Source organism: Macaca mulatta, chromosome 16 (genome assembly GCF_049350105.2).
Source record: "Macaca mulatta isolate MMU2019108-1 chromosome 16, T2T-MMU8v2.0, whole genome shotgun sequence".
Lineage (NCBI taxonomy): Eukaryota > Metazoa > Chordata > Mammalia > Primates > Cercopithecidae > Macaca > Macaca mulatta.
In genome coordinates, this window is record NC_133421.1 from 6014468 (window position 1) to 6041008 (window position 26541).

At 56.8% G+C, this 26541-nt stretch overlaps 2 protein-coding genes across 9 annotated transcripts in view; one reads left to right on the top strand and one right to left on the bottom strand.

Annotated features, from left to right (window-relative positions):
- Nucleotides 1-5850: 5850 nt before the first annotated feature.
- On the bottom strand, nt 5851-7144 carry LOC144335253 (uncharacterized). Its single transcript, XM_077970088.1, has 2 exons — nt 6214-7144; nt 5851-5938 (listed from the first exon to the last, which is right to left on the bottom strand). Exon 1 carries the CDS (start codon nt 7109-7111, stop codon nt 6539-6541), a length of 573 nt encoding a protein of 190 aa, XP_077826214.1. The 5' UTR covers nt 7112-7144; the 3' UTR covers nt 5851-5938; nt 6214-6538.
- The window catches only part of SPNS2 (SPNS lysolipid transporter 2, sphingosine-1-phosphate), a 41648-nt gene continuing 22049 nt past the window's right edge, over nt 6943-26541 (top strand). For 5 of the 8 annotated variants that reach the window (XR_013405954.1, XR_003723591.2, XR_003723590.2 and 2 more), the window contains exons 1-2: nt 6943-7479; nt 21567-21632. Coding sequence is in view for 4 of the 8 variants with exons in the window: in XM_028835906.2 (XP_028691739.2) it covers nt 7110-7479; nt 21567-21632 (436 nt within the window). In the remaining 4 variants the exon portion in view is untranslated. The remainder of the gene's footprint in view (nt 7480-21566; nt 21633-26541) is intronic. The other 3 variants (XR_013405955.1, XM_028835907.2, XM_077969964.1) reach the window with 1 other exon arrangement.

Consider the following 26541-nt stretch of genomic DNA (forward strand, 5'->3'; position numbering starts at 1 on the left):
ACACAGAGTCTCCATGGGATGGCGAAGAGGCTGGACTCAATGCCCTTCAGTGAAGTCTTTATTTATTTATTTATTTATTTATTTTTTTTTTTTTTTTTGAGATGGAGTCTCACACTGTTGCCCAGGCTGGAGTGCAGTGGCGCGATCTCGGCTCACTGCAAGCTCCGCCTCCTGGGTTCACGCCATTCTCCTGCCTCAGCCTCCTGAGTAGCTGGGACTACAGGCGCCCGCCACCGCGCCCGGCTAATTTTTTTTTTGTATTTTTAGTAGAGACGGGGTTTCACTGTGGTCTCGATCTCCTGACCTTGTGATCCGCCTGCCTCGGCCTCCCAAAGTGCTGGGATTACAGGCTTGAGCCACCGCGCCCGGCCTGAAGTCTTTATTTCTGATAGTCTGAATCCATGATGAAAGGAGACTGAAGCTTCTATAATGTAGAAAGTGTTAAAAATGTTCAAATGGCAGAACAGGAACTTCTGTGTTAGTGGGGACTCAGAACCATCTGTTCTGAGCAGGAGAGAGAGAGACGAAGTGTTCTGAGCAAAGGCAGGCTCGGGCTGGGGGAGGGAACGGGGGCCCCAACCAGTCCCCAGCTTGGCAACAGCAAGAGCAGAGAGGAGGTGCCTTCTCCCCACCGTGGGTGGTGACCTGCCGGGAAGGCTAATCAAAGGGTGGAGGCAAATAGCAGGTGGAAGCGAATGGAGGGTGGAGTCAATCAGGAAGAAAATGCCTTTTCCAGAGGGACCAGGAGAGGAATCTCGTTTCTGCGTCATTCAGAGCAACAGACACATGATGCAAATCAATGTACATTTCCTGGGCACCTGCTAAACATCATTTACTCAATCAACAAACATTCTTTGAGCACCTCCTCTGTACTGGCTCGTGGAGATGAATCAGAAAGGGTATGGGCCCTCGAGGCTTACGGTCTGTTGGTGAAGGACGGGGAACAGATTCTTTCTCAGACAAAAATCAGCACAGCGTTGGTGTGATGTAAGGATATACAGGTTGCTCAATAGCCCAGAGGAGAAAATGATTGTTCAGGTGGGCCAGGGAAGGCTTCCTGGAGGAAGCTGTTTCTGTGCTGGGTTCCTGAAGGACAAGTAGGGAGAGAGAGTGAATAGGCGGCACAGGCAGAGCCTGCCTCAGTCAGGGTCGGGGGGTCAGGGGTGGCACGTGGATGCTCTCCGTGGTCCTGAATCATCATTGTGCTAGTGGGACAAGGGCTTTTTTGTTGACGGGAGGACAGGGGCTATAGAAAAGTGCCCCAATGCTTGCCCCTCCCCCAGTCTCCCGGAAGTATGAGTTCAGGAAGCTCCATGTTCAGTGTAATTCTGAGAGATGGGTCGTAGGATCTGAGGCTGGAGATGGTCATGGGTTGTGAAACGTTGTGAAGGCTCTTAGAGATCATTAAGAAACGTAGACATTATTTTTTTCTTTTTCTTTTTTTTTTTTGAGATGGACAGAGTCTCACTCTGTCACCCAGGCTGGAGTGCAGTGGCGCGATCTCGGCTCACTACAAGCTCCGCCTCCTGGGTTCACGCCATTCTCCCGCCTCAGCCTCCTGAGTAGGTGGGACTACAGGGGCCCGCCACCACGCCTGGCTAATTTTGTTTTTCTATTTTTAGTAGAGACGGGGTTTCACCGTGTTAGCGAGGTGAAACTCCTGACCTCGTGATCCGCCCACCTGGACCTCCCAAAGTGCTGGGATTACAGGCGTGAGCCACCGCGTCTGGCCAGGAACGCAGACATTTTTAACCCTATAGCCAGTGAAGAGCCTTAGAAAGGTTTCACTCAAGGTAGTGATGAGGTCCTTTGTGGGATTCAGAAAGTGACCGTCAAGCAATATGGAGAAACGACTGGAAGGCCGGCCGGGCGCAGTGGCTCAAGCCTGTAATCCCAGCACTTTAGGAGGCCAAGGTGCATGGATCACTTGAGGCCAGGAGTTCAAGACCAACCTGGCCAACATGATGAAGCCCCGTCTCTACCAAAAAAAAAAGAAAAAAATTAGCCAGGCATGGTGGTACGCACCTGTAATCCCAGCTACTCAGGAGGCTGAGACAGGAAAATTGCTTGAACCCAGGAGGTGGAGGTTGCAGTAAGCCGAGACTGTGCCATTGCACTCCAGCCTGGGGGACAGAGCAAGACTCTGTCTCAAAAAACAAACAAACAAAACAAAACAAACAAACAAAAAACTGGAGGGGGATGTGGGAACAGGTGATGTTGAGCTTTACAAGGGTCCAGGTGAGACACAGAGATGCCTGAGCTAAGCCAGTAGGCAATGTGGACATGGGGAGATGTTCAAGAGAGGAAATTGAAAGCCCTTAGATGTGGGTGTTGAGGAGAAGGAGACCCACGTGGCCCCCAGGCTTCCTGCTTGGCGACAGCATGGATGATGGTGCTTTTTGACAAATGATAAGTGATACCAGAGTGGGAGCAGGTTGGGGGAAGGATGACAAGTTCATTTCCAAATGTGCTGAGTCTAAGGTACGTGTGGGATGTCTGGTGGGAGGTGTATGTAGGAGACCATATATGGATCTCGTGTTTGGAGATGAGGCCCTGTCTAGAGACGGAGGTTGGGGTGTCATAGTCACATGGATGATCACTGAAAGTTGAGGCCATGGCTGCTCACGGTGGCTCATGCCTCTAACCCCAGCATTTTGGTAGGCTGAGGTGGGAGGATCACTTGAGCCCGAGTTTGAGACCAGCCTGGTCAACATAGTGAGACCCTTTCCCTAAAAAAAAAAAAATGCTGAGTGTGGTGGTGCACGCTTATAGTCCCAGCCTTTCAGGAGGCTGAGGTGTGGACCCTCAGGAAAGGAAGACTCTTATATATATATATATATATATTTTTTTTTTTTTTTTTAATTATTATTTTTTCTCCCTGAGACAGAGTCTTGCTCTGTCGCCCAGGCTGGAATATGAAAGTCTCTGTTTCTCTGTCTTTGCTCCTCTCTGTCTTGGCTCTCTGTGTGTTTCTTTTTGTTGTTGTTGTTTTGAGACAGAGTCTCACTCTGTCACTCAGGCTGGAGTGCAGTGGTGTGATCTTGGCTCACTACAACCTCTGCCTCCTGGGTTCAAGCCATTCTCCTCCCAAGTAGCTGGGATTACAGGCGCACACCACCACACCCAGCTAATTTTGTATTTTTATTAAAGATGGGGTTTCTCCATGTTGGCCAGGCTGATCTTGAATTCCTGACCTCAAGTGATCTGCCCACCTTGGCCTCCCAAAGTGCTGGGATTACAGGCACGAGCCACTGCGCCCAGCATCAGGAAGCCCCTTCTTGAGCCCAAGAGTTCAAAGTTACCATGAGCTATGGTTGCACACTGCATTCCAGCCTGGGTGAGACAAAGACCCTGCCTCTTTTTTTTTTTTTTTTGAGACGGAGTCTCGCTCTGTCACCCAGGCTGGAGTGCAGTGGCCGGATCTCGGCTCACTGCAAGCTCCGCCTCCCAGGTTTACACCATTCTCGCGCCTCAGCCTCCCGAGTAGCTGGGACTACAGGCGCCCGCCACGTCACCTGGCTAGTTTTTTTGTATTTTTCAGTAGAGACAGGGTTTCACCGTGTTAGCCAGGATGGTCTCGATCTCCTGACCTTGTGATCCACCCATCTTGGCCTCCCAAAGTGCTGGGATTACAGGCGTGAGCCACCGCGCCCGGCCCAGACCCTGCCTCTTAAAAATTTTTTCAAAAAAAGTAAAGTTCAGGCCTAGGTGAGAGGCTGCCAAGGCAGAAGCTGCCAAGGGGGAAGGGAAGCAACAGAGGCCTGGGCCCTGGAGACACTCCCATGTGGGAGGATGGGCAGAGGGCAGATGGGCTGAGCTCCCAATTACCAGCCAGGGAGGAGCAAGTGCATTCTAGGCCAGTATTTCTCCGAGTGTCCTGCAGAGCTCTCGTCTTGCAAGACATTCTGTGGTCACATACACCTGGGAACGTGGCATCCTACATCTCCCTCTGGGAGATTCAGAGTGTCCATTCTCATAGTAAAGGCTCTGAAAAGTCTCTGAGTAAGGAAACCTACTTTTCTGTGTTTATCCCACTACTTCCCAAATATACATGCTCTTTGAATAATGGCCATTAATGTCCTGTGCCCCATTTTTTTCTTTTTGTGTGTGTGTGTGTTTTCTTTTTCTTTCCTTCCCCTGCCCCCCACCCCACTTTTTTTTTTTTTTTTCTTTTTGAGACAGAGTCTCACTCTGTCACCCAGGCTGGAATGCAGCGGCATGATCTCGGCTCACTGCAACCTCCGCCTCCCAAGTTCAAGCAATTCTCCTGCCTCAGCTTCCTAAGTAGCTGGGATTACAGGTACGCACCACCATGCCCGGCTAATTTTTGTATTTTTAGTAGAGACAGGGTTTCACCATGTTGGTCAGGCTGGTTTCGGACTCCTGACCTCAGGTGATCCACCCACCTCGGCCTCCCAAAGTGCTGGATTATAGGCATGAGCCACCGCACCCGGCCCCCATTTGTTTTTGAAGCTGTGATCTAGACCTAATGAATGAATATCAGAAGGTCCTTTAGCCACGGAGTTCAGCCTCCTGTTATACTGACGAGGAAGCAGAATCCCGCCCAGGCGGAAGGCAGCGTGCGGGGCAGTGGAGGAAGTGCTGGATTAGACGGCAGACACAGCTGGGTTTAGTCCAGGCGCTGTCATTTACCAGGTGTTCAACCTTGGGCAAATGACTTCTTTTCCCTGGGCCTCAGTTTCTTCACTGGCGAGACGGAGGAAAGAACCCTACCAGTCCTGTCTGATGGCCCAGGATAGTGCCAGAGCGTCTCAGAAGGCTGCAGGGATTTGTCCCGGGCTGCACGACCAGAAAGGGCTTCTTGTCCTCCCTGTCCCTCTGCCCTTGGTGGCCCCTTATCCCACACAAGGACCTATTCTAGAGACTGCCTTTGAGTTGGATCCCCAGCGAAACACAGTGGGAATGGCTGGCTGGCTTGGTGGCAGCCCAGAGGTCCCCCAGGTTTGAAAGGCTCGTGCCACCCTCTTCCCCTGTTCTGGGACCATCCCAGTGGTGAAAAGGGAAGGCAGTCGAAAGAGAATGCTCCCCTTTCTGTCAAGGCCGAAAGTGTGCCCCTGGACAGGACTGTGGCCAAAACGATGAGTTTTGAGGCATGGGAAGGGGACCCTGGGGTTGGGTCTAGAGCCGTGGTTGTGCCTCCTTCACCACTAGACACAGTTCCACAGCTGGGCAGCCTCCCACAGCTGGACTCTGTCCACCTGCTAGCACCATCACACACTTATGAGGATCATTGCTGGGACTGGGTTCTAGCCCCATGGAGCTCCTAGCTCTGTCCTTGCTTGTTAATCACCCGTCATGCCAGGCCACCATGGGGAACTCCCCCCATCCGCCTTTGCAGGCCTGAGCTCAGCAAGCTGGAAAGAGGCAGCAGGTAACTTTCAGAATGAAATCTGTTTTCCTAACCCTCCCGTCACAGTCATTCATACCCAGCACGCTGAAGCATATTTTTAGTCACTTTGCAGAATTTAAAATACACCTCGAAGGCGCCAAGAAACACCAGCTTGGGGATTAACTCTGCTCACAAGAGACAGTGGAGGGGGGCGGGGGGTGCCTCGTGCTGCGTCACCCGTTGGTTATGCCATGACTCACTGTGGCCGACAGCTTCATCAGATGCACCTGCCTGCGGACGTGGGATCCAGAAAAGCCTGTGGTGAGGACTGAGCTCCAGCCCTCGGGGATAATGCCAGAGCCCAGGGCAGCTCCAGCCCTGCCACAGACTCACTGCCTGTTCATAATGGGTCACATCCGTGCCCTGGGACTTGTCTGTGAAACACAGGGAATAATTAACTGGTTTCCGAGGGTCTGTCCAGTTCTAACATTCTGTCCTCTGCACTTTGTACAGGATTTTAATTTCAATTAAAGCCCCAGACAGGTGAATGGGGGAGGGAAAGGGGAGATCATCACAGAGACACAGCACCTGAGGAGGGGAGAAACCGTGATGAGATGTCAGGAACGCAGAAGCTCCCCAGCCACTCTCTGTAGGAGGCAGACCCCTGCACCGTCCCACCAAGGGGAAGTGACCACCCATGGATTCCAGACTGAATCCCATCCTGCCATCTGCCCCCAGATACAGAAACGGAGACCCAGAGAATGGGTGTCATGTTCAGGGTCATGCCACACACCAGGGCACAGCTGAGCTGGGACCCGCCTCCTGTCTGCCACTGCGGGCTTTGTACCCTTGCTAGCATGTACCTGGAAGTCTGAAGCTTGGAGATGTGGTCACTCAGGAGAGAAGGGCCCTTCTGAATATCCTGTTTCTGTTGGGCGCCAATCAGAGCCCTGGTTCTCCCTGCCAGGGGCTGCCGGCCACTCTGTGGGGCAAGGGTAGGGTCCTGGTGCCTACACAGGAATGGGTCGGGAGTAGATTGGGGGCTGGATCTGGTTTGCCCTGGGGAGATGGGCGACACAGCCCACCATGACTGGTGGAGGTCTAGGTTCTGGGCCCTCCCTGAACTGTTTAAATCGGGGCATGTGAGCATCGGAGGAGCCACCGGCTCTCCAACCGGCGCCCCTGACTTTAGTTATCTGAGACTCCTCCCTCCAGTTCGCCCAAATACGCTAGGCTCAAGCCCTCGGCCCGGCTCCCAGAGCCTCCCCCGGCAGTCCATGCCCGAGGCAGGGGTTGGGTGAAGGGTACTGAGTAGGTGCTGGGAGCCCCGTCACTAGCACCCTGCTCCCAGCTCCGTAGCCGGAGCAAACCTTCTTCCGCTCCCCGCGGGCGTTCACGGCCGGGCGGCCCCGGCGTGACTGCGCCCCCGTTAGCGGGAGGGGCTCTGCCGCTCGGGCCCCTCGCCCCGGGGCGCCCATCCCCGGGGCAGCACGTGCGGGGCGGGGCTGTGGCCCGAGCCCGGAGCTGATTGGGCGCGGGCCCGGTGGGCGGGGCCGGGCCGCAGCTGTCAGAGCCGCGGCGGCGACGGCGGCGCATCGAGCTGAGCGGTGGCGGCGCCGCAGCCGGGGTCGGAGCGCAGGAGCCGACGGGGCCCGACCGGGATGGTGCAGCGGCGGCTCCGCGGCGCACACACGCGCTGAGCGGGCCCAAGCTGGGCCCCGCGCCCCCCGCGCCTCCCGCCGCCCCGATCCCGGCCGGCATGATGTGCCTGGAATGCGCCTCGGCGGCGGCGGGCGGCGCGGAGGAGGAGGAGGCGGACGCGGAGCGGCGGCGCCGGCGCCGGGGGGCGCAGCGAGGGGCTGGCGGTAGCGGTTGCTGCGGGGCGCGGGGCGCGGGCGGCGCTGGAGTCTCGGCCGCGGACGATGAGGTGCAGACGCTGTCGGGCAGCGTAAGGCGGGCCCCGACCGGACCCCCCGGCACCCCTGGCACCCCCGGCTGCGCAGCTACTGCAAAGGGCCCCGGCGCGCAGCAGCCCAAACCGGCCAGCTTGGGCCGCGGGCGGGGGGCAGCCGCCGCTATCCTCAGCTTGGGCAACGTGCTCAACTACCTGGACAGGTACACCGTGGCAGGTGAGCGGGGGCCCCACCCAGCCCGAGGACCAGGACCCCACCCCATCCCACCACCCGCCTCGAGGGAGGTACCCCAGAGAGCTTTTGGTCCCAGGCCTACTATCTCCAGGACCTACGTGAGGTCCCTACGGACCCTCTGCTCAGGCACAACTGGGCAAGGGATGCCTCCGTGCTCCACGGGTACAATCCAGCTCCCCGCTCATACACACCCGGGGCCAAGGGTTAGGTGCGTCCCCACCCCTGGAGCAGCCCGCGCGTCCTCGCCAGCCCTTGACGGCTCATCCGTTGTCCTCTTCTCCAAGAGTCTCCTCTGCGTCTCTCTGCCTCCTTGTCTGTGCGCCCCCTCCGACCCCAGCTGCAGGTTCCCGGGCCTCCTTCCCTTCCCCCAGCCCAGGCGGTCTGTCCGTCCATGGCCCGTCAGTTCCTTCCTTTCTCCGCCGCCTCCACCCCCCTGCGTGCGTGCGGCGAGTGCGCGCGCCCCTTGCGGGTGTGGGCTGGGGAGACCGGGTGTGTGTGCGCGTGGCGGCGCGGTTGTGTGTGTGAGCGCGTGGCTGACAAAGGCTCCGGGCTGCGGGGAGCGGAGGGAGGGGCGGGGCGGGTCCGCGGCGCCTGGGGACCCAGGCTGCGGTTTGCAGCTGGCCCTGTACAGAGGCCTGAAGACGCCTCCCCCCGCCCTGTGGTGCTTGGGGTGTAGGGTAGGGCGCAGGCCTCTGAAGCTAGAGACGTGGAGCCTCAACCTCAGGGAGCATCTCTGGGAATCAGCCTTGGGGACGGGATTGGGATCGATAGAACAACTGGGTTCTAGCCCCGGATTTGCTCCTAATGTGCTTGGTGTGTGACCTTGGGCCAGTCTCAGCGTGTGTTTAGGTCTGTTTGCTCGTTTGTGAGTTGATTGATCATTGGGCCTTTGGGGGACGCACGTGGTTCTGGAATTTCCTTCTGCTGGCTCCCCTCCCCAGCTCTTAGGGGTGGCTCTAGGGGTAAGAATTTGCCCTAGACTGAGCTACTACTGGTTGGGAATGGTGGCGCCTTGAGAGGGAAGGACTTTGGCCAGACTGGCATAGGTAGGGGCTCCCTGCAGGAGGAGAGCAGTACTGTGTGCCCGGCATGCTGGCCCAGAAACTGCCTAACTATAGCTTAGTAAAATCTGGAGCTACCAAACACACACACACAACAGAGAGAGAGAGAGGAGAGAGAGAAGAGAGAGGGAAGGATTTATTTTGGACAGACTCTAAAGAGAACTTTGCGGCAGTTGAGAGAAGAGAGCCCGGGCATAAACCACACACCACCTGGTGCCTTTCTCCGGGCCTCAGTCTCCCCCTCTGTTGAATGGAGTTTTGTGTCAAATGGAAGGGAAGAATTCTGATAGGAGGGCAGAGGCTTCCCCCTCCCCCCATTCCTTCTTTCAAACCCCCTTGGCTCTCTGTCATTCCACTGGAGGAAGTTGGAAGTGGGTACCAGTGGCATCCGTTTCTGGGTCGAGCAGTCCCAAAGAGATACTTACTTTGGTCTAGCGAGCAGGAATATTGAGCACCTCCCAAGAACGCCAACGGTTGTGGTGCATACACCATGCCGCCAGGGACCTGGGAGCGTAAGTGCCACCCTTTGGGGGAGAAATCAGAGAATAGCTGGGACTTGTAGTCAGTTCAAAATTCCGTACATAGATGGGGGGGACCAAGGTCCCTGTACAGCCCCCGTCCAAGATGGCCAGGAAAGCGACTGGTAAAGCTGGTGTTAGATCTAACAGTGAGGCTCTGCCTGGGAGGAGGTCTTCCCACCCTTTCGCAGCTGAAGAATGAATGGTACTACTTCTGGCACTGTAGCGCTCTCCAACTTGTTTTTTTCCAGCCCCAGACCACCCCCTTTGACGTTCTTAGGGGAACTGCCTCTGCCAGGGGCAGAGCCAGAGGGTGGAATCAGGGAGGGCTGGCGCTTAATCTGCTCCCACCTCTAAGCGGGTCTCAGAGTTAGATTGTCAGAACGGGGGAATGAGATAGGAAATTTGTGGTGAATTGGTAAAAGGAAGTGGGGAGTGGTGGCTAAGAGGGGCGTGGGGCGGGCAGTTAGGGAGGAAGGCCTGGAAAGCCCTGTGCAAACACCCGCCTGGGCTGTGCCTCCCTCCCTCTCCTGGCCTGGGATGGGAGCTCACGCACCACCCCACCCCCAGCACACAACAGACACACGTTTCCTCTCCGGATAAGCCTGGTTGCCCCTCTCTCTCTGGTAGATTTCCCCATCTCCACTTCCCCAAGTTCAGTTTTTAGGAATATTTATTATCTCTATGGTAACTACTATGGCTTGATGTGCTAGGGTCAGGGGAGTGCTCATCCCAGGCCTGAGTGCACCTGTTGCTGGCTGGCCCGGCTGGGACAGAGGCGGCGATGTAGACACTCCGTTGCTCAGTCTTCAATGTTTGCACCTACCTGGCGTCAGTTCCCCACTAGAGAATGAAGGGAGGTCCCACTCTCCTCCTTTAAATCTGTCCTTAAAATCTGTTTTTTCATAGTATAGACCAGCTTTGTCCAAAAGGAATATAATGTAAGCCACATATTCATGTCAAATTTTCTGGTAGCTGAATGAAAATAGTACAAGAAATAGGTGTGATTAATTCATAATATATTTTATTTAACTCATTATATCCAACATATTTCAACATGTAATCAATATAAAAGTTGTTAGGGCCAGGTGCGGTGGCTCATGCCTGTAAACCCAGCACTTTGGGAGGATCACCTGAGGTCGGAAGTTCGAGACCAGCCTGGTCAACCTGGTGAAACCCCGTCTCTACTAAATACAAAAATTAGCTGGCATGGTGGTGCACACCTGTAGTCTCAGCTACTTGGGAAGCTGAGGCAGGAGAATCGCTTGAACCCAGGAGGTAGAGGTTGCAGTGAGCCAAGATCGCGCCACTGCACTCCACCCTGGGCAACAGAGTGAGACTCTGTCTCAAAAAAAAAAAAAAATACATACACACACACATATATATGTGTTGTTAATGGGATATTTTGCCTCCTTTTTCATACTAAGTCTTTGAAACCCAGTGTGTGTATTTTCCATTCACAGCACATGTCAATGTCATGGTGGCCAGGGGCCACTAGAGTGGACAATGCAGGTCTAGAGTCTTTCCTGACCAAGTTCGAGGCAAGGCTCTTCCGCTTCCCAGCCGTGTGACCTTGAAGACATCACCTGAGCCTTCGGTGTGATCATTCCCCTCCCGCCCGCCTCCCGGGTTGCGTGGGATAAATGAGACTGTATCTCGAGCACCTGGGACGGGGCCAGATTCCTCGGAGGGCTTCACGAGTGCCAGCTGCCTTCTCCTTCGTGCCTCTGCTCAAGCTGGGCCCCTGGCCACGATGCCCTTCCTGTTTTATTATTATTATTTTTTTTGTCGTTCTGTTTTTTTGTTCTGTTTATGACAGTCCTTTTCAGGACACCTTTGCGAACCCCTCCCTTCTCCACAGGGCTGGTCTCCATCCTGGGAACTCTAGTAGCTTCTGCCTCTGCACAAGCATTCCCAGCGCCACCCGGTGAACCTGCTAATTACGGCCTCTCCTCCGCCCCATGAGAACTCCCTGAGGGCAGCAGGCCTCAGAGCGGGTGAGGAGGGCCAGGCTCCCGTGCTTGCTCTGCTTACTGAGCATTGCTTCAATTGGATGAAATTGAGGTAGCCCAGAAACCTCTTCTAATTCCTTCCTTGCACCTCCTTGTGCAGATGGGAACACAGCCGTCCAGAGAACAAAGACACTTACCCAAGGTCACACGCGGGGCGGAGCAGGGCCATAGCAGCCAGTGCAGCATCCTCTGCAGCCCCAGGAACCCCGGGTGGAGGTCGGGGCATGACCCTTGCTTGTGGCCCGGAACGCAGAGGCTCTGCTGGCTCAGGCAAGAGCCCTTTGGGTAGATGAAATTCAGTTTAATTGAGCCAAGGCAGTTTGAGCTCCTCTAGGGCACCTGGCTGCTGCTCCCATGGTCCCTACCAGCCTAGCAGCCACCCACTCTGCATTCTCAGCCCACTCCTCACTGCCAGGTCAGGAGAAGGAGGTAGTCCCTCAGACGGGGGTCTCACGCCCCCTCTAACCAGCTCTGCTTCCTGGTGCCAGAGCCACCTCTGCCCCCCAGGCTGCCGTTCTTTCCTCTGTGCAATGGAAGCAGAGCTGAGGGTGTAGGTGGCAGCATTTTGTTCCTGGAACCAGGCCCCGCAAGAGGGAGCTGGCCCCGGCCTTGTTTACGGTTGGTGAGTGACTATTTGGGAACTCAGATCCTTCCCCAACTTCTGTGGGGTACCTGTTCTCTTCTCAAGACCTATTTTCTTTCCTTTTGATCCAGCCGAGGGCAGCCTGGGCACCTGGAGTTGGGTGGAGTGGGGGCTGTTGAGGAAAGGCAAAGCCTTGCCCTGGGGGAGTCCTTTTCTGCCAAAGAAGCTGAGACTGGTATCCATGGCAACTGCTCACTAACACAAACCCAGAAGGAGCGATGAGCATAGGGACCCAGCTGGGAACACAAGCCGAGAGGGACTTGGGGGCTTCCCTGGAGCAGCTGAGCTGGGTGCAGGAGGAGGGGGCGCCAGGCTGGGGCTCACTCTCCTATTGGCCTTTTCTTTTGGTCTGTCCTGTTAAGTCTATCCAGAATTGAAAGATGGGGAAACTGAGGCCCAGGGTCTTTTACAGGGTCACCTGGTGGGTAGGGGCTAAGCCAGGCCCTATCTTGTGGCTCTGTGGCTCTCTCTTTAGATAAGAATGGCTGCCTTAAGGATAAACGGTGCACCTGCCTTCCCTCTTAGGTGGCCCTGTCCTGGCCACTGCCACGTCTGCACTGTGGGGAAACCCCAGCTAAGGTCTGAGGGGCAGGGCACCCAGAGTGTCTGACTGGCAGGCTCAGCACCCAGGTGAAGGGCCAGGTGGCCTAGAATACCAGCGCCCTTGTGACTAACCGCCTGCTGCCCTCTTCCTTGCTCCTGCTTCCTCTTCAACGCACCTTCCAGCAGGCTCTGCCAGCCCCTCCGCTGTGTTGTTGATCCGTCAGAGGAAGTGCCTTGAAACAGTACCTTTGTCTGGGGCCCTGGACCAGTGATGGCCCTGGCCTGTGCCTCTTTCTTATTTGGTGGATGAGGCAGGAAGGCTGCAGGTCTGCAGGCCTGTTCTGAGAGGGAGGCTGCAGGCCCTGAGAGGGAGGCTGCCCTGTTCAGAGCTGCGCAGAGGAGGAACTCCTTGGCCCTTCCCCGGATCCTGCCGCAGTAGGAAGTGGCTTTTGTTTCTGCCTGTAGGGGCCTGAAATCTTGAAGGTAGAAGGGGGATGAGAGTGAGGGAGGCCAGTAGGACACTGGCCCGATCCCTAGGCTTCTGAGGCTGGGCTCCCTTGTGGGTTCCGAATGTCTTCTGGGCTGAGCTTCGTGTTCCTGGCTCTGCCAGCCTTTGCCAGCTTTACTGTGTGACTGGAGGCAAATTCTGACTCTCTCTGATTCCTGAATCCACGAGAGATGATTTTTGTCCCTCTCTTGCTGTTGTCAGTGTCTTGCTCCCAAGGATAGTGTGGGGCACCTGGTCTCAGGAACTCTAGTCTGCTGGTCGCTGGCTCTGCCTGCACCTCCCTTCCCCAGGACAACCAGATCTGCTTCCCAGGAGCTGCAGTAGCCAACCAAGCTTGCCCCTGGTGGGTCTCAGCGGTGTCCTCTTTCCAGGATGCCCTCTCCCGTGCTCTGGGCTGAACCGAGTGCCTAACTCCTGGTTTCGAACTGTACTCTGCTCGTCTCCATCACAGCACCCATCCCCAAGGAGGCTCACCATCCCCCTGTAGCCATGAGGGGCAGAGCCGGGTCACACCTGGGACCCCTGCATGCATAGGAGACTGCCCCAGGCTTGAGCCCTGTTGACTGAGTCACAGACTCAGTTGACTGAGACTTGGGTTGACTCATACCTGCCTGACCCAAAGCACATCCTTCTGGGCTGAAAGGGCACTGGTAGGTTTGGACAGATCAGGTGAGGGACCAGGCCCCTGTACTGACATCAGGGTTTCTCCGACAGTGGCTGGTGCTGTCTCTTTGTTCTGACCAGGGCTCACAATGAGCCTCAGGGCCTGAGTCTCCAGGAAGGAAATGGGAGGATGTAGTCAGCCGTAGTCCCTGTCTACCCAGTCCTCAGCCCTGACAATGAGGCCGCCCAACCCCCAAGCTGGGCAGAGCAGCTTTTCTACATTCAGGAGGGCACAGTGGCAGCTTTGCCCTGTCTCTTCTGCAGATAGGGCTGCCCGGGTCACACAGTGAGGCCGTGTGAGGAAGAGCACCGGTCTGCTCTGGGCCTGGTCCTCGCCTGGTGGCTGGGAGGTGGGTGAGTAGGGCCATAGGGGAGATGAGGGTAGAGCATCAGCACTGGAGCAAGAAATAAACCTGGAAGGAGGCACTAGCCAGAGCTTGGAGGCTGGGGACAGGGTCCTGTCCTCCTGCCTCTGGCTTTCCTCTGCCTTCTTGGAGCCCTTGCTAGGGTGTCCCCACTCCCACTCCTAGAGCCATGAGGTCTTCATGATTCCTTCACTGTCGGGCATGGGGTTCCTGAATGGGCTTCCAGGAGGCGAAGAGCAGGATGAGGCTTTGTAAACTGAAGAGGGCTGTGCCTGGGGAGGGGTGGGGCTGCTCGGTCACACAGCTGTTTCTGGCACCCGTGTGAGGACAGCTGGTGTGGATGTTGAGGGGTGACTACTTGCAGCCTTTTTTGGGGGGGAGTTGTTGGGGTGCAGGTGGAGAACATAGGCCAGATGTGGGAGCCTGGGGCCCAGCTCGGCCTGGCTCCTGCAGCCTCTGTCCCGCTCACCTTCTTCATCTCAGCTTCCATGTGAGGCGGGGAGCAGCAGTCCCTGGCCGCCTCGGCTACGGAAGCAGCACGTGGGGAGAAGGCTGAGGGTTTGTGGGCTTGAGGGGAACCATTCTGAGGTCTCTTATCTCTTCCCCACCCTCTTCCCCAGGCCCCTGCCTTATCCCGTGTCTGGCTGGCATATCATGACCCACTGGCCACACCCCCTGTGGGTCATGATAAGGCTGTGGCCACCTTGTCCCTGGCCCCTGGTGGTCTTGGGAGCCCCTGGGCCAGGACAGGGCTGGAGAGGCTGAGTTGAGGAAGGAGTAGCTGTACAAAGCCCCCAAATTACTAAGGCAGAGAGCCTGGTTCCAGTAAAGCTGGCCCCAAATGATAGACTAGAACCACAGGCCAGAGGCCCGGCAGCCCGGCCCCGCCCACTCTTGGCATAGAGACACAGCAGGGAGGAGGGGGACGCGCTGGGCTCCGGGGTGGTGTCTCTAGGGCTAGCAGGGTCTGCCGGCAGGCTCTTGAGTGGGGAGGGGTGTTTCTCTAAGGGCCCAAGGCTCTGGGCTGGGGGCCTCATCCTCATGGTCCCTGCAGAGACGATCACTAAGCTGCTCTGCCATTAATGACCCAGATTTGCAGGGTGGCATGGGGGTAGGGGACCGGCACATGTAGAACAAACCCAGTTGAGATTCAGAAACGAACCCAGCAGGGATGTCTTGGGATTCTGGGCCACTTCTGCAATGGGCAACCTGAGGCTCAGAGTGGGGGCCGGCTGCTCCTGAAGGTCACATAGCCTACTCCAGGCAGACGGGGCAGGATCTTGCCCTGTGGGATAAGTGGGATAAGTGATAAGTAGGAGTGAGTGTGCCTGAGTCCAGGGCACTGGCTCAGGGACTGCCTTGGCCCAGTCCCTAGGCTGGTGGGGTGCCGGCGGGGCCGGCCTGTGGGTTCCCAGCCTTAGCCATCCAGCGCCAGGCCAGCAGAGCCAGGTTCTCAGGCCCCTGTAATTACCGGAGCAGGGGTAAGACTCCCAGTGTAAGCCAGCCCTGAGGCCTCTCACATGGGGACCCGGATCCCTCTCAGAGGGACTGGTCAAGGGCATCAGGGCCCATCCGTTCAGATCCCTAGGCCTTGTCTTTCCAGGCATCTGCCCCCATTTTGGATAAAAGAAAAACCAAGGTGGGAATGCCCCATTGTTCTCAAGTCATAGCTGGGGCTGTGTCCTGTCCTACTAGTTAATGACCAACGATAACATTTATGACATTTATTGAGTACCTACTATGTGCCAGGCACTGTTCTAAACACTGTATGTGGATTAATCTACTTAAACCTCACAACAACCATATGAAATGAAGCAGGTCTTCAAATTCAGCCATATTACAGAGGAGGAAATTGGCACAGAGAGGTTATGCTATTTACCCAAGGTCACACAGCAGAGAAAGTGGGAAAACCAGGATTTAAACCCAGATGCTCCAGTTCTGGAGCCCATGCTCTTGAGAATTTAGGCCGCCTGCTGCTCTGAGAGAGGCTCAGGCAAGGTGAACGTGGGCTGACGCTGACTGTACTTGGGGAAAGCAGGGGGTATGTGGGGACAAGCTTGAGGTGCCCTGTCTAGGCTGCCTGGGAAGGAAAAGACCTCAGGATCACGCTGTTGGCATGTTGTGTTTGAGGCTGGCCTGAGCTGAGGGCTCTCGTGGTCAGTGTGGGTTTCCTCTTACACCTTGGCCTTTCGAGGATTCTGTGATGTCAGCAGATTGGGCCTGGCTGGAGGAGGGAGGAGGAGGCCAGGAGTCCTGGAATCGGGGCTTGACTCCTCTGGGGTCTACTGAAGGACCAGCAGTGATGGGGAATCACTGTGAGTGTCTGGGGCCAGCTGTTGAGTAAGTCAGGGCCAGAGTCCATGCAGTTCTGGGGGTGCCCTTGAGGTTATAGGCACCGCTTCACCAAGAGCCTCAGAGGAGAGAGGCAGGCGTCCTGGTAGACGCGACCTTGGATCTGGGTCCTAGAGGTGAGGCTGGTCTTAATGGCTGGAGAGTGACAGCCCAGGAAGAAGCACGGCGGTAGCCAGGGCTGGGAGGCCTGCGGCCTGTGATGTGCGATTCCAGGGAGCTCGGAGCAGCCCGGCCGGTGGTTTCCGATCACCTGGGCACTGCGTTGATAGATTCTTGGGCCCCACATCTAGAAAGGGTGACTCTGCAGGTTTGGGGAGGGCCCCAGGGAGCTGTATTTTAATAAACACACCCTCCTTAAAGGTCATTGGGATTCTCAGGCAGGTTTGGGGACCACTGATCTCCCCAGGAAGAAATCGGGGTCCAGGGAGGTGAAAAGTCAGGGCTAGCAGCATTGGCCTTTGCCTGGAGTCGGGGGCTGTATGTGTGTGTGGCGGGCACTGTGGGTGGGAGAAGAGCTGGCTTAGGGCCAGGTCATGGAGGCCTCAAATGCTGGAATTCTGGGCGGCAAAGGTGCTGCTAAGTGTGAGTGGGCAGCCGTACCCACCGGGCCGACACTCGTAGAACAGCGCCTGGCACAAACTAGTTGGCCGATACGTGTCAATATGTGCGCTGTCATTGTTGTTACTGGTACCATTACTGAGCCAGGGGTCTGGGCCAGCGGATCTTGAAGGACTGATGGGTGATTCTGAGGCCAGAGGTAACCAGTGGGTCACAGCATTAGCTCCTTGAGTCCAGGAACTGTCTTGTGGTCTCTAGAGGCCCAGGCCGGGACCTAGAACTCTAGAAGATTCGTAAGGGCTTGTGAGACCAGGTAGCAGGAGGGATGCCAGCCGGCTGGCAGGGGCTGGACGCAGGGAGCCCAGGGAGGAGGCTGGGCGATGAAGCAGATGGAGAATCACCGGGGCCCATTCATGGGGCAGAGGGAGCCGAAGGGGTATCCTGGCTGACTCCCAGGGTCCTGCAGTGTCCTGCAGGGTCCGCTCAGGGAATGGGGACCCAGTGGTGAGCCGAGGAATCGGAGTCAGGAGGCTGGAAAACAGGGATGAGAGTGTCTGGGAGTTGAGCCTCCAGCAGGTGGTTGGTTTCAGAGGAGGAAAGGAGGTGAGAATAGCGACTTGGGAAGGGAAAGAACTCTCCAGAACTTCTTAGCTGAGTGTGGTGGTGCACGCCTGTGGTCCCAGCTGCTCGGGAGGCTGAGGCAGGAGGATGGCTGGAGCCCAAAAGGCTGAGGCTGCGGTGAGCTGTGCTTGTGCCACTTTAGCCTGGGTCAGAGAGCAAGACCCTGTCTCAAAACAACAAATGCTGTCCCCTGTGAAAGGAGGAGAGGAAAGGAGCAGCTGGTAGTGGGGACAAGTCAGAGCTGCCCTCACCACCAGGGTGAGGGAGGTGTGGGTGTGTTTGTGGGCTGCTGTCCGGGAGCTGGAAGCTGGGGAGAGGCTGAATGCACGGGCCCAAGCCAAGGACTGACCCAGCGCAGCCTCCCCGCCAGGCGAGAGACAGTTCGCCCAGAGGAGGGGATGGTGGCCTCAGACAAGAGGTGAGACCTCCCTTGTCTTGGAAGGTATGTAACTGTTGTCAGTGGATGTTGTTCCAGAATGTTTTCTTGGGTGATGAGGACCCTGTGGCCAGGAGATGATTCTGGCTGTGGATTTGGGGGCGCTGCCTGGAGAGGCCTGCGTTGTGGCTGTGTTGGCTGGGGTCTGCATCTGGGGTAGGAACCCCACTTCGCATGTTCCAGGGCTGGTGGGGTGGGCTTGGCCCGAGCTGTGGGAGGCTGCTCCTGGGCGTGAGTCCCGTCCTGTGACCCACCAAACCTCAGCCTCCAGGAAAGAGGCTAAAAATAAGGCTGTGGTTAAGAAGGGAGGGGTGTGTGGGCCCGAGCCATGCTGGAGCCCAAAGGAAAATCTGAGGCGACCTGCCGAGCTGCTGTGACACACGCTTCCCGTGCCAGCAGCCAGTGGGATCTTGCCCTCCTGTGGCTGTGGCCGCTTCCAGGCCCGGAAGAGGGAAAGCAAGCCAGAAAGGCTCAGACAGGGTCCGACCTTGGGCCTCGCAGCCTGCAGGAAGCCCTGCTCCTTGGGAAGGTTCTTTCTGGTCTTTTTCCTGGAATTTGGCCTTGGACCCAAGCTTGAGCGTCGGGCAGTGGTGGGATGGGGGCAGGCCGTGTTATCCAAAGCTTCCTGTGTCCTGGGAACTGCCCAGGACTTCCCAGAGACCTTAGATGCCCATCTGCATGTGGAGGCATGTTCTCCCTCTACCAGGAGCTCTATGTGGTAGGAAGTCAGGGGAAGGCTTCCTGGAGGCAGAGGCAAATCCTGGACCTTGAAGTCATCGGATGGGGAAGTGTGCAGCTGGATGGCTGGGATGTGCTGCCGGGAGGAAGCGAGAGTGCTTTGATTTGCCGTGGACACAGGATGTCGTCATGATGGCTATTTTGATACGGCCTCCCTCCCAGAAACAGAACCTGCAGTTACTGCAGACCCATGTCCGTCCCAGAAACAGAACCTGCAGTTACTGCAGACCCATGTCGCTCCCAGAAACAGAACCTGCAGTTACTGCAGACCCATGTCCCTCCCAGTTACTGCAGACCCATGTCCCTCCCAGAAACAGAACCTGCAGTTACTGCAGACCCATGTCCCTCCCAGAAACGGAACCTGCAGTTGCTGCAGACCCATGTCGCTCCTCTGGACTATGGATGGGAACCTCCTGCCTCCTCCTGCCTCTGCCCATCCTCTTGTCCACCCGACACCAAAATCGCGACAGCCCCTGCTCTGGGTCCCGGAGATGACCCGCCACGGCTCCTGCCATGTTTGTGGTCTAGTGGAGGATGAAGCCACATTCACCCACATGTGAAGTCCCTGTGGGCCATGTGTGTGCTGCCCTGGAGGGTACCAGCAAACCATGCAGAAGGCAGCGTGGCAGGAGAACAAGCTTTGGTCTTTGGCAATAGACCTGGTTTCAGATCTCACCTCCAAAACAGAATGGACTGTGTGACCAATTACTTCATGTCTCAGAGCCTGGGTTTCTTCCTATCTAAAACGGGGTGAGAATCATAAATACCAGCACAGATAGTGAGGACAGCATCTGTACCATCTTCAAAGCCTCACGCATTCCTTGGAACTTAGCGGGAAGCGGTATCTAGTGACTCAGCTCAGGAGCTGCTCCCAGCTGTGCTTCTGTGTGCGTTCCCTGTGCATTCCCACTCATCCTGGTGGGCCCAGCGCGAAACGAGTTTGGACGGGGGAGAGTGGGGGCAACTAACTTACTGAGGGTGGTGGGAGGGGAGCAAGCGGGGGAGATATTCCAGAACAGAAGGCAGCTGAACTGGCCTTGAAGAAGTGGCAGGAGTGAGCCTAGTTGACGAAGTTGTACCAGGATAGAAGAGGAAGTGCGTGGAGTCAGGGGGTCATGAGTAGCTTGGGGTGGCTAGTGGAGGGTGTCCTGAGGCTAGTGTCCTGAGAAGGGAGGCCCGAGGGCAGGGCTGGCAGGACCAAACCTGCACCCTGCGGTCTCGTGAAGGGCCTTGGACGCAGGGGAGCCCCAGATGACTGACTGTGCCACAGAGGGATGGGATCAAACCCACGTGTCAGGAGGGGGAACAGAGTCCTGACCCAGAAAGGAATGGGTTGTGGGGCTAGGAGCCTCTGGGGCTGGGTCGGGGCACCTCAGAGGTCCCTCTTGCTGGCTCTGCCATCCACAGGCCTAGGACTGGCCCCGGCTTCTACCTTCAAGGCAAAGCCACAGCCTGCCTTGGTTATTAAGTCATTAACTGGGCCTCACACAGCCTCTTCATTACGGGTAATTATGGTCAATCCACTCAGGTCATTAACAAGGAGGAAGACAGTTTCTCTGGCTGTCAGGCTGCTAGGACATCCGCCCGTCTGCTCCTGCATTCCGGGAAATTGCTCAGCATCCCAACCTGGGTCTCAGAAGGGACAGTGACATTCCAGACTCCCCACTCCTTCTGCACCCCCAGTCCCAGCTGCCAACGGGATCCTCATACAGGGCCTGGAGATTCCACTTTTTCCTGCTTCCCTGTGGTGTGACTTTGAGCCCATGGCCTAACTTCCTGTGCTCCAGTTTCCTCATCTGTCAACTTGGATCCTAGTACCAGCCTCCTAGGGCTGTGTGAGGATTAAACAGGCATTTAGTGCTCAATTAGGCAAACCATCATCTGTTGAATGCTGCCATCATCATCGTCATCATGAAGAGCTCTGGAGTCCCCTAAAGGCCTCTGTCCTTGCCTGTGGGGCCCCCAAGGGCAGGGCCATCTCCTCCTCCTCCTCCTTCTTCCCCGTCCCTCCTCACTGCAGATGTGCTATGGTCGGGGGGCTCTGGCCTGTGGCCTGGGTCCTTCTGTCCTCAGAGATAATGCAGGTGGAGACCGAGGCCCGCGGGGATGGGGGTTGTGTTTAACCAGGAACCCTGGCTGAGTGCTGCGAGGGGTAGAGGGTCCAAGATCCCGCCTGTCCCCCAGAAGCCATGGCTCTGCCAGTCTGCTGGAGCTGTGGGTGGTTTCTGGGTGGTCCAGCTGCTGCCCCCACCCCGTGACATGCAAAGCCCTAAAGTAGTTGGGCTTGGGAGCGGGTGCGGCCTCAAGAAATCCACTTCTCCCAAGAAAGCGGGCGGGCCTGGAGCCCCGCCTGCTTCCCTCTGTACCCCAGGCCTGAATCTGAAAATGGGGGGCCCAGTTATAATCCTGAGGGCAGCTGGGGTGAGAGCATGTGTGTGTGTGCAGGTGCTTGTGCACACGTGTGTGTGCACGCATGTGTGTGGGTGTGTGTGCGCACGTGTGTGGGTGTGCACGTGTGGGTGTGCATGCGTGTGTGTGGGTGTGCGGATGTGTGTGCAGGTGTGCGTGTGCGAATGTGGTTGTGCACACGTGCAGGTGAACCAGAGTGAGTGTGGCTGCCCCTCCCAGGCCAGAGGGCTCCCCGCAGCTCTCAGGGCCCCCCACTGCTCTCTGGGTGGTGGGCTTTTGGTCCCCCTGAGGGAAAGGCCCATGTCTATTGCGTTGCTCCACAGCCTGGGCCACAGGTAGGGAAGAGGCCCGAGCTGGCAGGTAGGAGGTGTGGTTGCCCATGGGGCAGAATGACCACAGAGGAGCCCTGCCTCTCCCTGCCCCTCAGGCCCTTGTGAGTGATGGGAACAGGCTGAGGACAGGAGGTCCCCGTGGTGGCAGGAGGGAGGCCTGGGAAACCTGGGCAGGGTAGAGGTCGCAGCAGAGCAGGAGCTCTGCAGATGCGGCCAGGCTGCGCCCTGCAAGGTGGGAAAGAGGCTGGTCTGGTCTGTGGGGACACCAGCATCAGACTCGGCCAGTGAGCACCCTCTGTCTTCCCTCCAGGCGTCCTTCTGGACATCCAGCAGCACTTTGGGGTCAAGGACCGAGGCGCCGGCCTGCTGCAGTCAGGTGAGGCCCACCTCCCACCTTCCCCCGCACCCAGGTGTTGGCGTTGCGGGTCCTGTCCTGCTGGCCGTCATCTGCCACCGGGTCTGTCTGCCCCTGTCCTGACTCCTGGAAAGACAGTGGGCTTTGCATCCCTGTCCCACTACTGCAGCCCACCGATGGCGCTGCTTCTCTGAGCCTCTGCTGCTTTTCTTGTGTGACAAAATGAATAATACCTGGCCCGAGAGGCTATCAAGGTAAAGGAGAGTGCAGGCAAAGGTTGCAGAGGTGACCTTTCTCTGGGTCCTGGGGCCTCGTCGGGACCCAGTGATCGATCCAGGTTCCTTCCTGAGGCTGGTGCAGGGAGCTCCTTAATTCAGTAAGTTGGGCAATGCCAACAGAGCCGTGGTGACCCTGTTTTTATCCCCTGCCCTCCCCCACATTCCTTCCAATACCATCAACCCTGGGAATCACCTCTTAGGTGACGAGGCAGGAAACTCCACCTAGTCAGCCCCAGAGCAGTTCCCAAGCCCGGGGCAGGCGCCTGAGAATCTGGGCCCTGGACTGGACGTGGGCCTGAGGTTCCCTGGGGCCCAGGCTTCTGATGGGCTGCCAGAGCAGGGCCTGAGCCCCCAGGCTGCTGGAAGCTGGACTGGGACAGTGTGGGAGGCTATTAACCACTTAGGGCAGCCCACCAGCCCCTCCCTCTGGGGAACATGTCTCCCTTCTGCCTGCCCTCCCCGCGACACGGCCTTGTGGGAGCTGGGCCCTGGGCTCCCTGACCTTCCCACTGGCGGAGGCCATGTTGGCAATGCCCTTAGCAGCGCCCCTCAGGCCCGGGCAGAGACTAAGGCCAGTGCTGCCACCCAGGGCTGGGGGCAGGAGGCCTGGTCCTGACTCTGTTCTAGTCGTGCTGTGTGGCCCCAGCCTGGGTTCTGCCTTTTCTGGGTCCTTGGCCCTGGAGTCCCTCCGGCTGTAAGCCCCAGTCAGATGCAGGATGAGGTCCCCATGGTCTGCATTCCAGTCGGTGAACCCCTTCCCCTGCCTGGGCCCTCCTGGGAGGGAGAGGGTGGAGTGAGCTGGTTCTGTCCAAGAACCTGCCTGACCTGTCTAAGTGGCATTCCAGTATGCACAGTGCCTCCCGAGCTTGCAGAATGCCACAGCCACTCCCCTTGCCCCCCTTCCTAGCTGTCCTTATAGCCCAGATGGGGACTTTGGGGCTCAGAGAGAGGGGTTGCGATGGTTCTCGGGCTCAGGTGAGACTTGACTGTGCTAGGATGGGGCAAGGCTGTGTGGTCCAGTATCCCCTACAGGTGGCCAGGTGCCTGCCCTGGCAGACATCATGTTTTCCCAGGCCATGAGCCCCACCCCTCCCCTACCCCTTCCTGGGTCTCCCTGGCTAGGCCAGAATAAGTCTGTCTGCCCTGCCACCTGAGACAGGTTCCTCCAGCCCCCTGGGCTGTGCGCACGCAGTGACCAGCACTTCAGCCGGGCAATGGAGTTTCAGCCGCGTGGGCGCATGGGAAGGAGTGGGCTGCCAGGCTGGCAAGGAAAGGGTGGGAGAAGGCCTAGCTTCCCATCCCCCACCCTGTGTGGCCCCTGACTCACTGGGGACCTGGCCTCAGCCTCAGCCCCCTCCTGGTCCCGGCCTCACTGCCTCATCTGGAGCAAGGCTCTACCCCACGCGTCCTCCATTTAATGCCCACTGAGCATGGTTGGGGCCAGCATAGCCCAGGAAGCGGGGGCAGGAGGTGCAGGGAATGGTGGGAGGGTCCCGGGCCAGGCTGGGGTGGGGAGGGTGGTGGGCTTGGCTCAAGGCAGGTGTGAGGGTTCCCTGGTTCTTTCTGCGGTTCTGTCCCAGGCTGGCTTCTCAGGCTTTCGAAAGAGAAGTCACTCCGTCCCTCGTCACCCTGGTGGCCTGGGTGGAGGTGGACAAAGCACACACAGGCGTCATCTTGTTTCATTCTTCCAGTAACCCTACGGGCTCCGTTTGTCAGCTTCACTTACCAGATAGAGGGACGAAGGCCCAAGAGAGGGAAATGGCTTGCTTGAGGGCTGGCGGTGGAGAGTAGCTGGCCTGGAATAGGGACCTGGGCCTCTGCCTCTGCTGCCCATGGGCCTGGGGGGCCTGGATGCCTGGCATCTCTGTGTCCCCAGGGTGGGTGCCTCTGGGCCATGGTGAGAATTCCCGGCATTCTCAGGGACCCTCTAGTCTGTACACCGTGGCCCTCACCTGTCACGTACCCCTGGCACAGCTGGGATGGACCCCCCAGGGTGCCCTCACCGCTTCGGCCACCTAAGCCAAGAAGCCAGGCGAGTAGACCAGGATGTGACTCAGTGGACAACTAGGCAAGTCACCTAATTGGCCTGTGTCCCAGGCACCTGTGCCTTCCCCAGGCCCGATAAGGTCGGAGCCAGGTGGAGGGCGCCAGCCAGGTGTTGGTGCCTGCCCAGATCAAAGGGCCGGAGCTGAGAGCTGGGCTGCCTGCTTATTTGTGGGCACCAGGGGCTGCTGGGCCGGGAGACAGGGAGTGGGGGTGGCTGAGGGTTAGGCCTGGGCTTGCCCCTGCTGTTTCCCTCTTGGGACTGGGCACAAAAACTGCTGAGGACGAGCCCACTTTCAGCGGCCCCTTTGCAGATTAGACGGCTGCTGGTTTGGACCTGGCTCCTGGCCCCCCGCAGGAGCCATCGCTCAGTCTCTGTGAAAGCCCACAGCAGAACTACAGTTTATAGGCCAGGCTCACGCCTGTAATCCCAGCACTTTGGGAGGCCGAGGTGGGTGGATCATCTGAGGTCAAGAGTTCGAGACCAGCCTGGTCAACATGGTGAAACCCCGTCTCTACTGAAAATACAAAAACTAGCCAGGTGTGGTGGCGGGCACTTGTAATCCCTGCTACCCGGGAGGCTGAGGCAGGAGAATTGCTTGAAGCCAGGAGGTAGAGATTGCAGTGAGCCAAGATCGCACGACTGCACTCCAGCCTGGGTGACAGAGCAAGACTCTCTCTCACACACACACACAATTATAGCTCATAGGTTTTGCTGTTTTGGGAAATCAGGAACCCCCATGGCCTATACCTAAAGAAGCAGCTGCCACTGAACCTAGTGCTTGGCAGGTTGTGTGCTGGGCTCTGCCCAGACTCAGTTCCTGCCCTCAGGTAGATTTGCTTTATCTACGGGGGCAGAAAACGTATCATCAAGTCATCACCCGGGTACAGGGGGACTGTGGGAGCCTGGGTGGATGGCAGAGAGTGTATAGGTAGCTCTGGCTGGTGGCAGGTGGAGAGCACTTCCCTGAGGAGGAGACGTTTGAATGGGGCTTTGAAGGATGAGTTAGAGTTTGTAGTCAGCGCGTGAGATCGAGTAGATGTGTGAAGCCCTCCTTTCCCCTCCAAGCTAGATAAAATATGCCAAGAAAACATGTTTAAATTACAAAGCTGAGCTTGACAGCTAAAGCTAGCAGGGAAATTCCCAGATGCCAGAAGCAGAGAGCTGAACTCAAAAACCGGAGTGGGAGCTAGAATTGAAGCCAAGTGATGCAGAGTGTTTAGGGACCAGATAAATGTCTTCGAAGCTTGTTACAGTATTTTTAATATAAACATTTTTATCATGAAAAATTTTAAACAGACATAAAAAGTAGTGAGAGTAGCGCAGCAAACTTCCACATAACACATCACCCAGATTCTTCAGAGGAACGCCCGCCTGGCTCAGTTTCCAGGCCTGGGGTTTCTTCATTCTAATCATGGGTGATTTTGTTTCCATTCAAGCTTCCTGATTCCAAGCTGTGTCCCCAGGCTGGTGGGTAGTTTTTCTGGTACGGTTCCATTTCAAGCATGGGCATTTCCCACGTGGCTCTGGCTTTATGCAGAAAGCCTAGTTCCAGCCCCTGCTCCCTACAGGCCTGGGGCTTCCACTTCCTTCCCCTTAGAGGCCCCCTGTGTTTCCAGGGACCCCCAGCAGAAGCAAATCCCAAACCATTCCTTAGGGAATTCTTTTTTTTTTTTTTTTTTTTTTTTTTTTGAGACAGAGTCTTGCTCAGTCGCCCAGGCTGGAGTGCGGTGGCGCAATCTCGGCTCACTGCAAGCTCCGCCTCCCGGGTTCACACCATTCTCCTGCCTCAGCTTCCCGAGTAGCTGGGACTACAGGCGCCCGCCACCACGCCCGGCTAATTTTTTGTATTTTTAGTAGAGACGGGGTTTCACCGTGTTAGCCAGGATGGTTTCGATCTCCTGACCTTGTGATCTGCCCGCCTCGGCCTCCCAAAGTGCTGGGATGACAGGTCTGAGCCACCGCGCCTGGCCAGGGAATTCTTCATGACCCAGAGCCTGCATGGGACACAGGGGACAATTTCCACTGAAGACAAATTCAAAATTAATAGAGCAGGCCGGGCACGGTGGCTCACACCTGTAATCCCAGCACTTTGGGGAGGCCGAGGTGGGTGGATCACCTGAGGTCAGCAATTTGAGACCAGCCTGAACCAACATGGTGAACCCCGTCTCTACTAAAATACATAAGTTAGCTGAGCATGGTGTGGGCACCTGTAATCTCAGCTACTCGGGAGGCTGAGGCAGGAGAATCGCTTGAACCCAAGAGGTGGAGGTTGCAGTGAACCGAGATCGCACCACTGCACTCCAGCCTGGGTAATAAGACCAAGACTCTGTCTCAAAAAAAAATAATAGAGCACACAGTTCTCTCTCATTTTTTTGAGAGGGAGTCAGCTGACTCTGAAATGGGAAAACAGACTCGTCGCAAAGGGACTTTAAAATTAGGCGTGTTTAATATTCAAAGCTCTAAAGGAAAGAATAGGATTTGTAAGACAAGAACCGAACATTATGAAAAGAGAACCGGAAAATGTTTAAAAGACTAATATTCAAAAATACTAGAAGTGAAAAATATAAGTATTTAAAAATGGAACGATTAGGTGGGTTAATGAGTA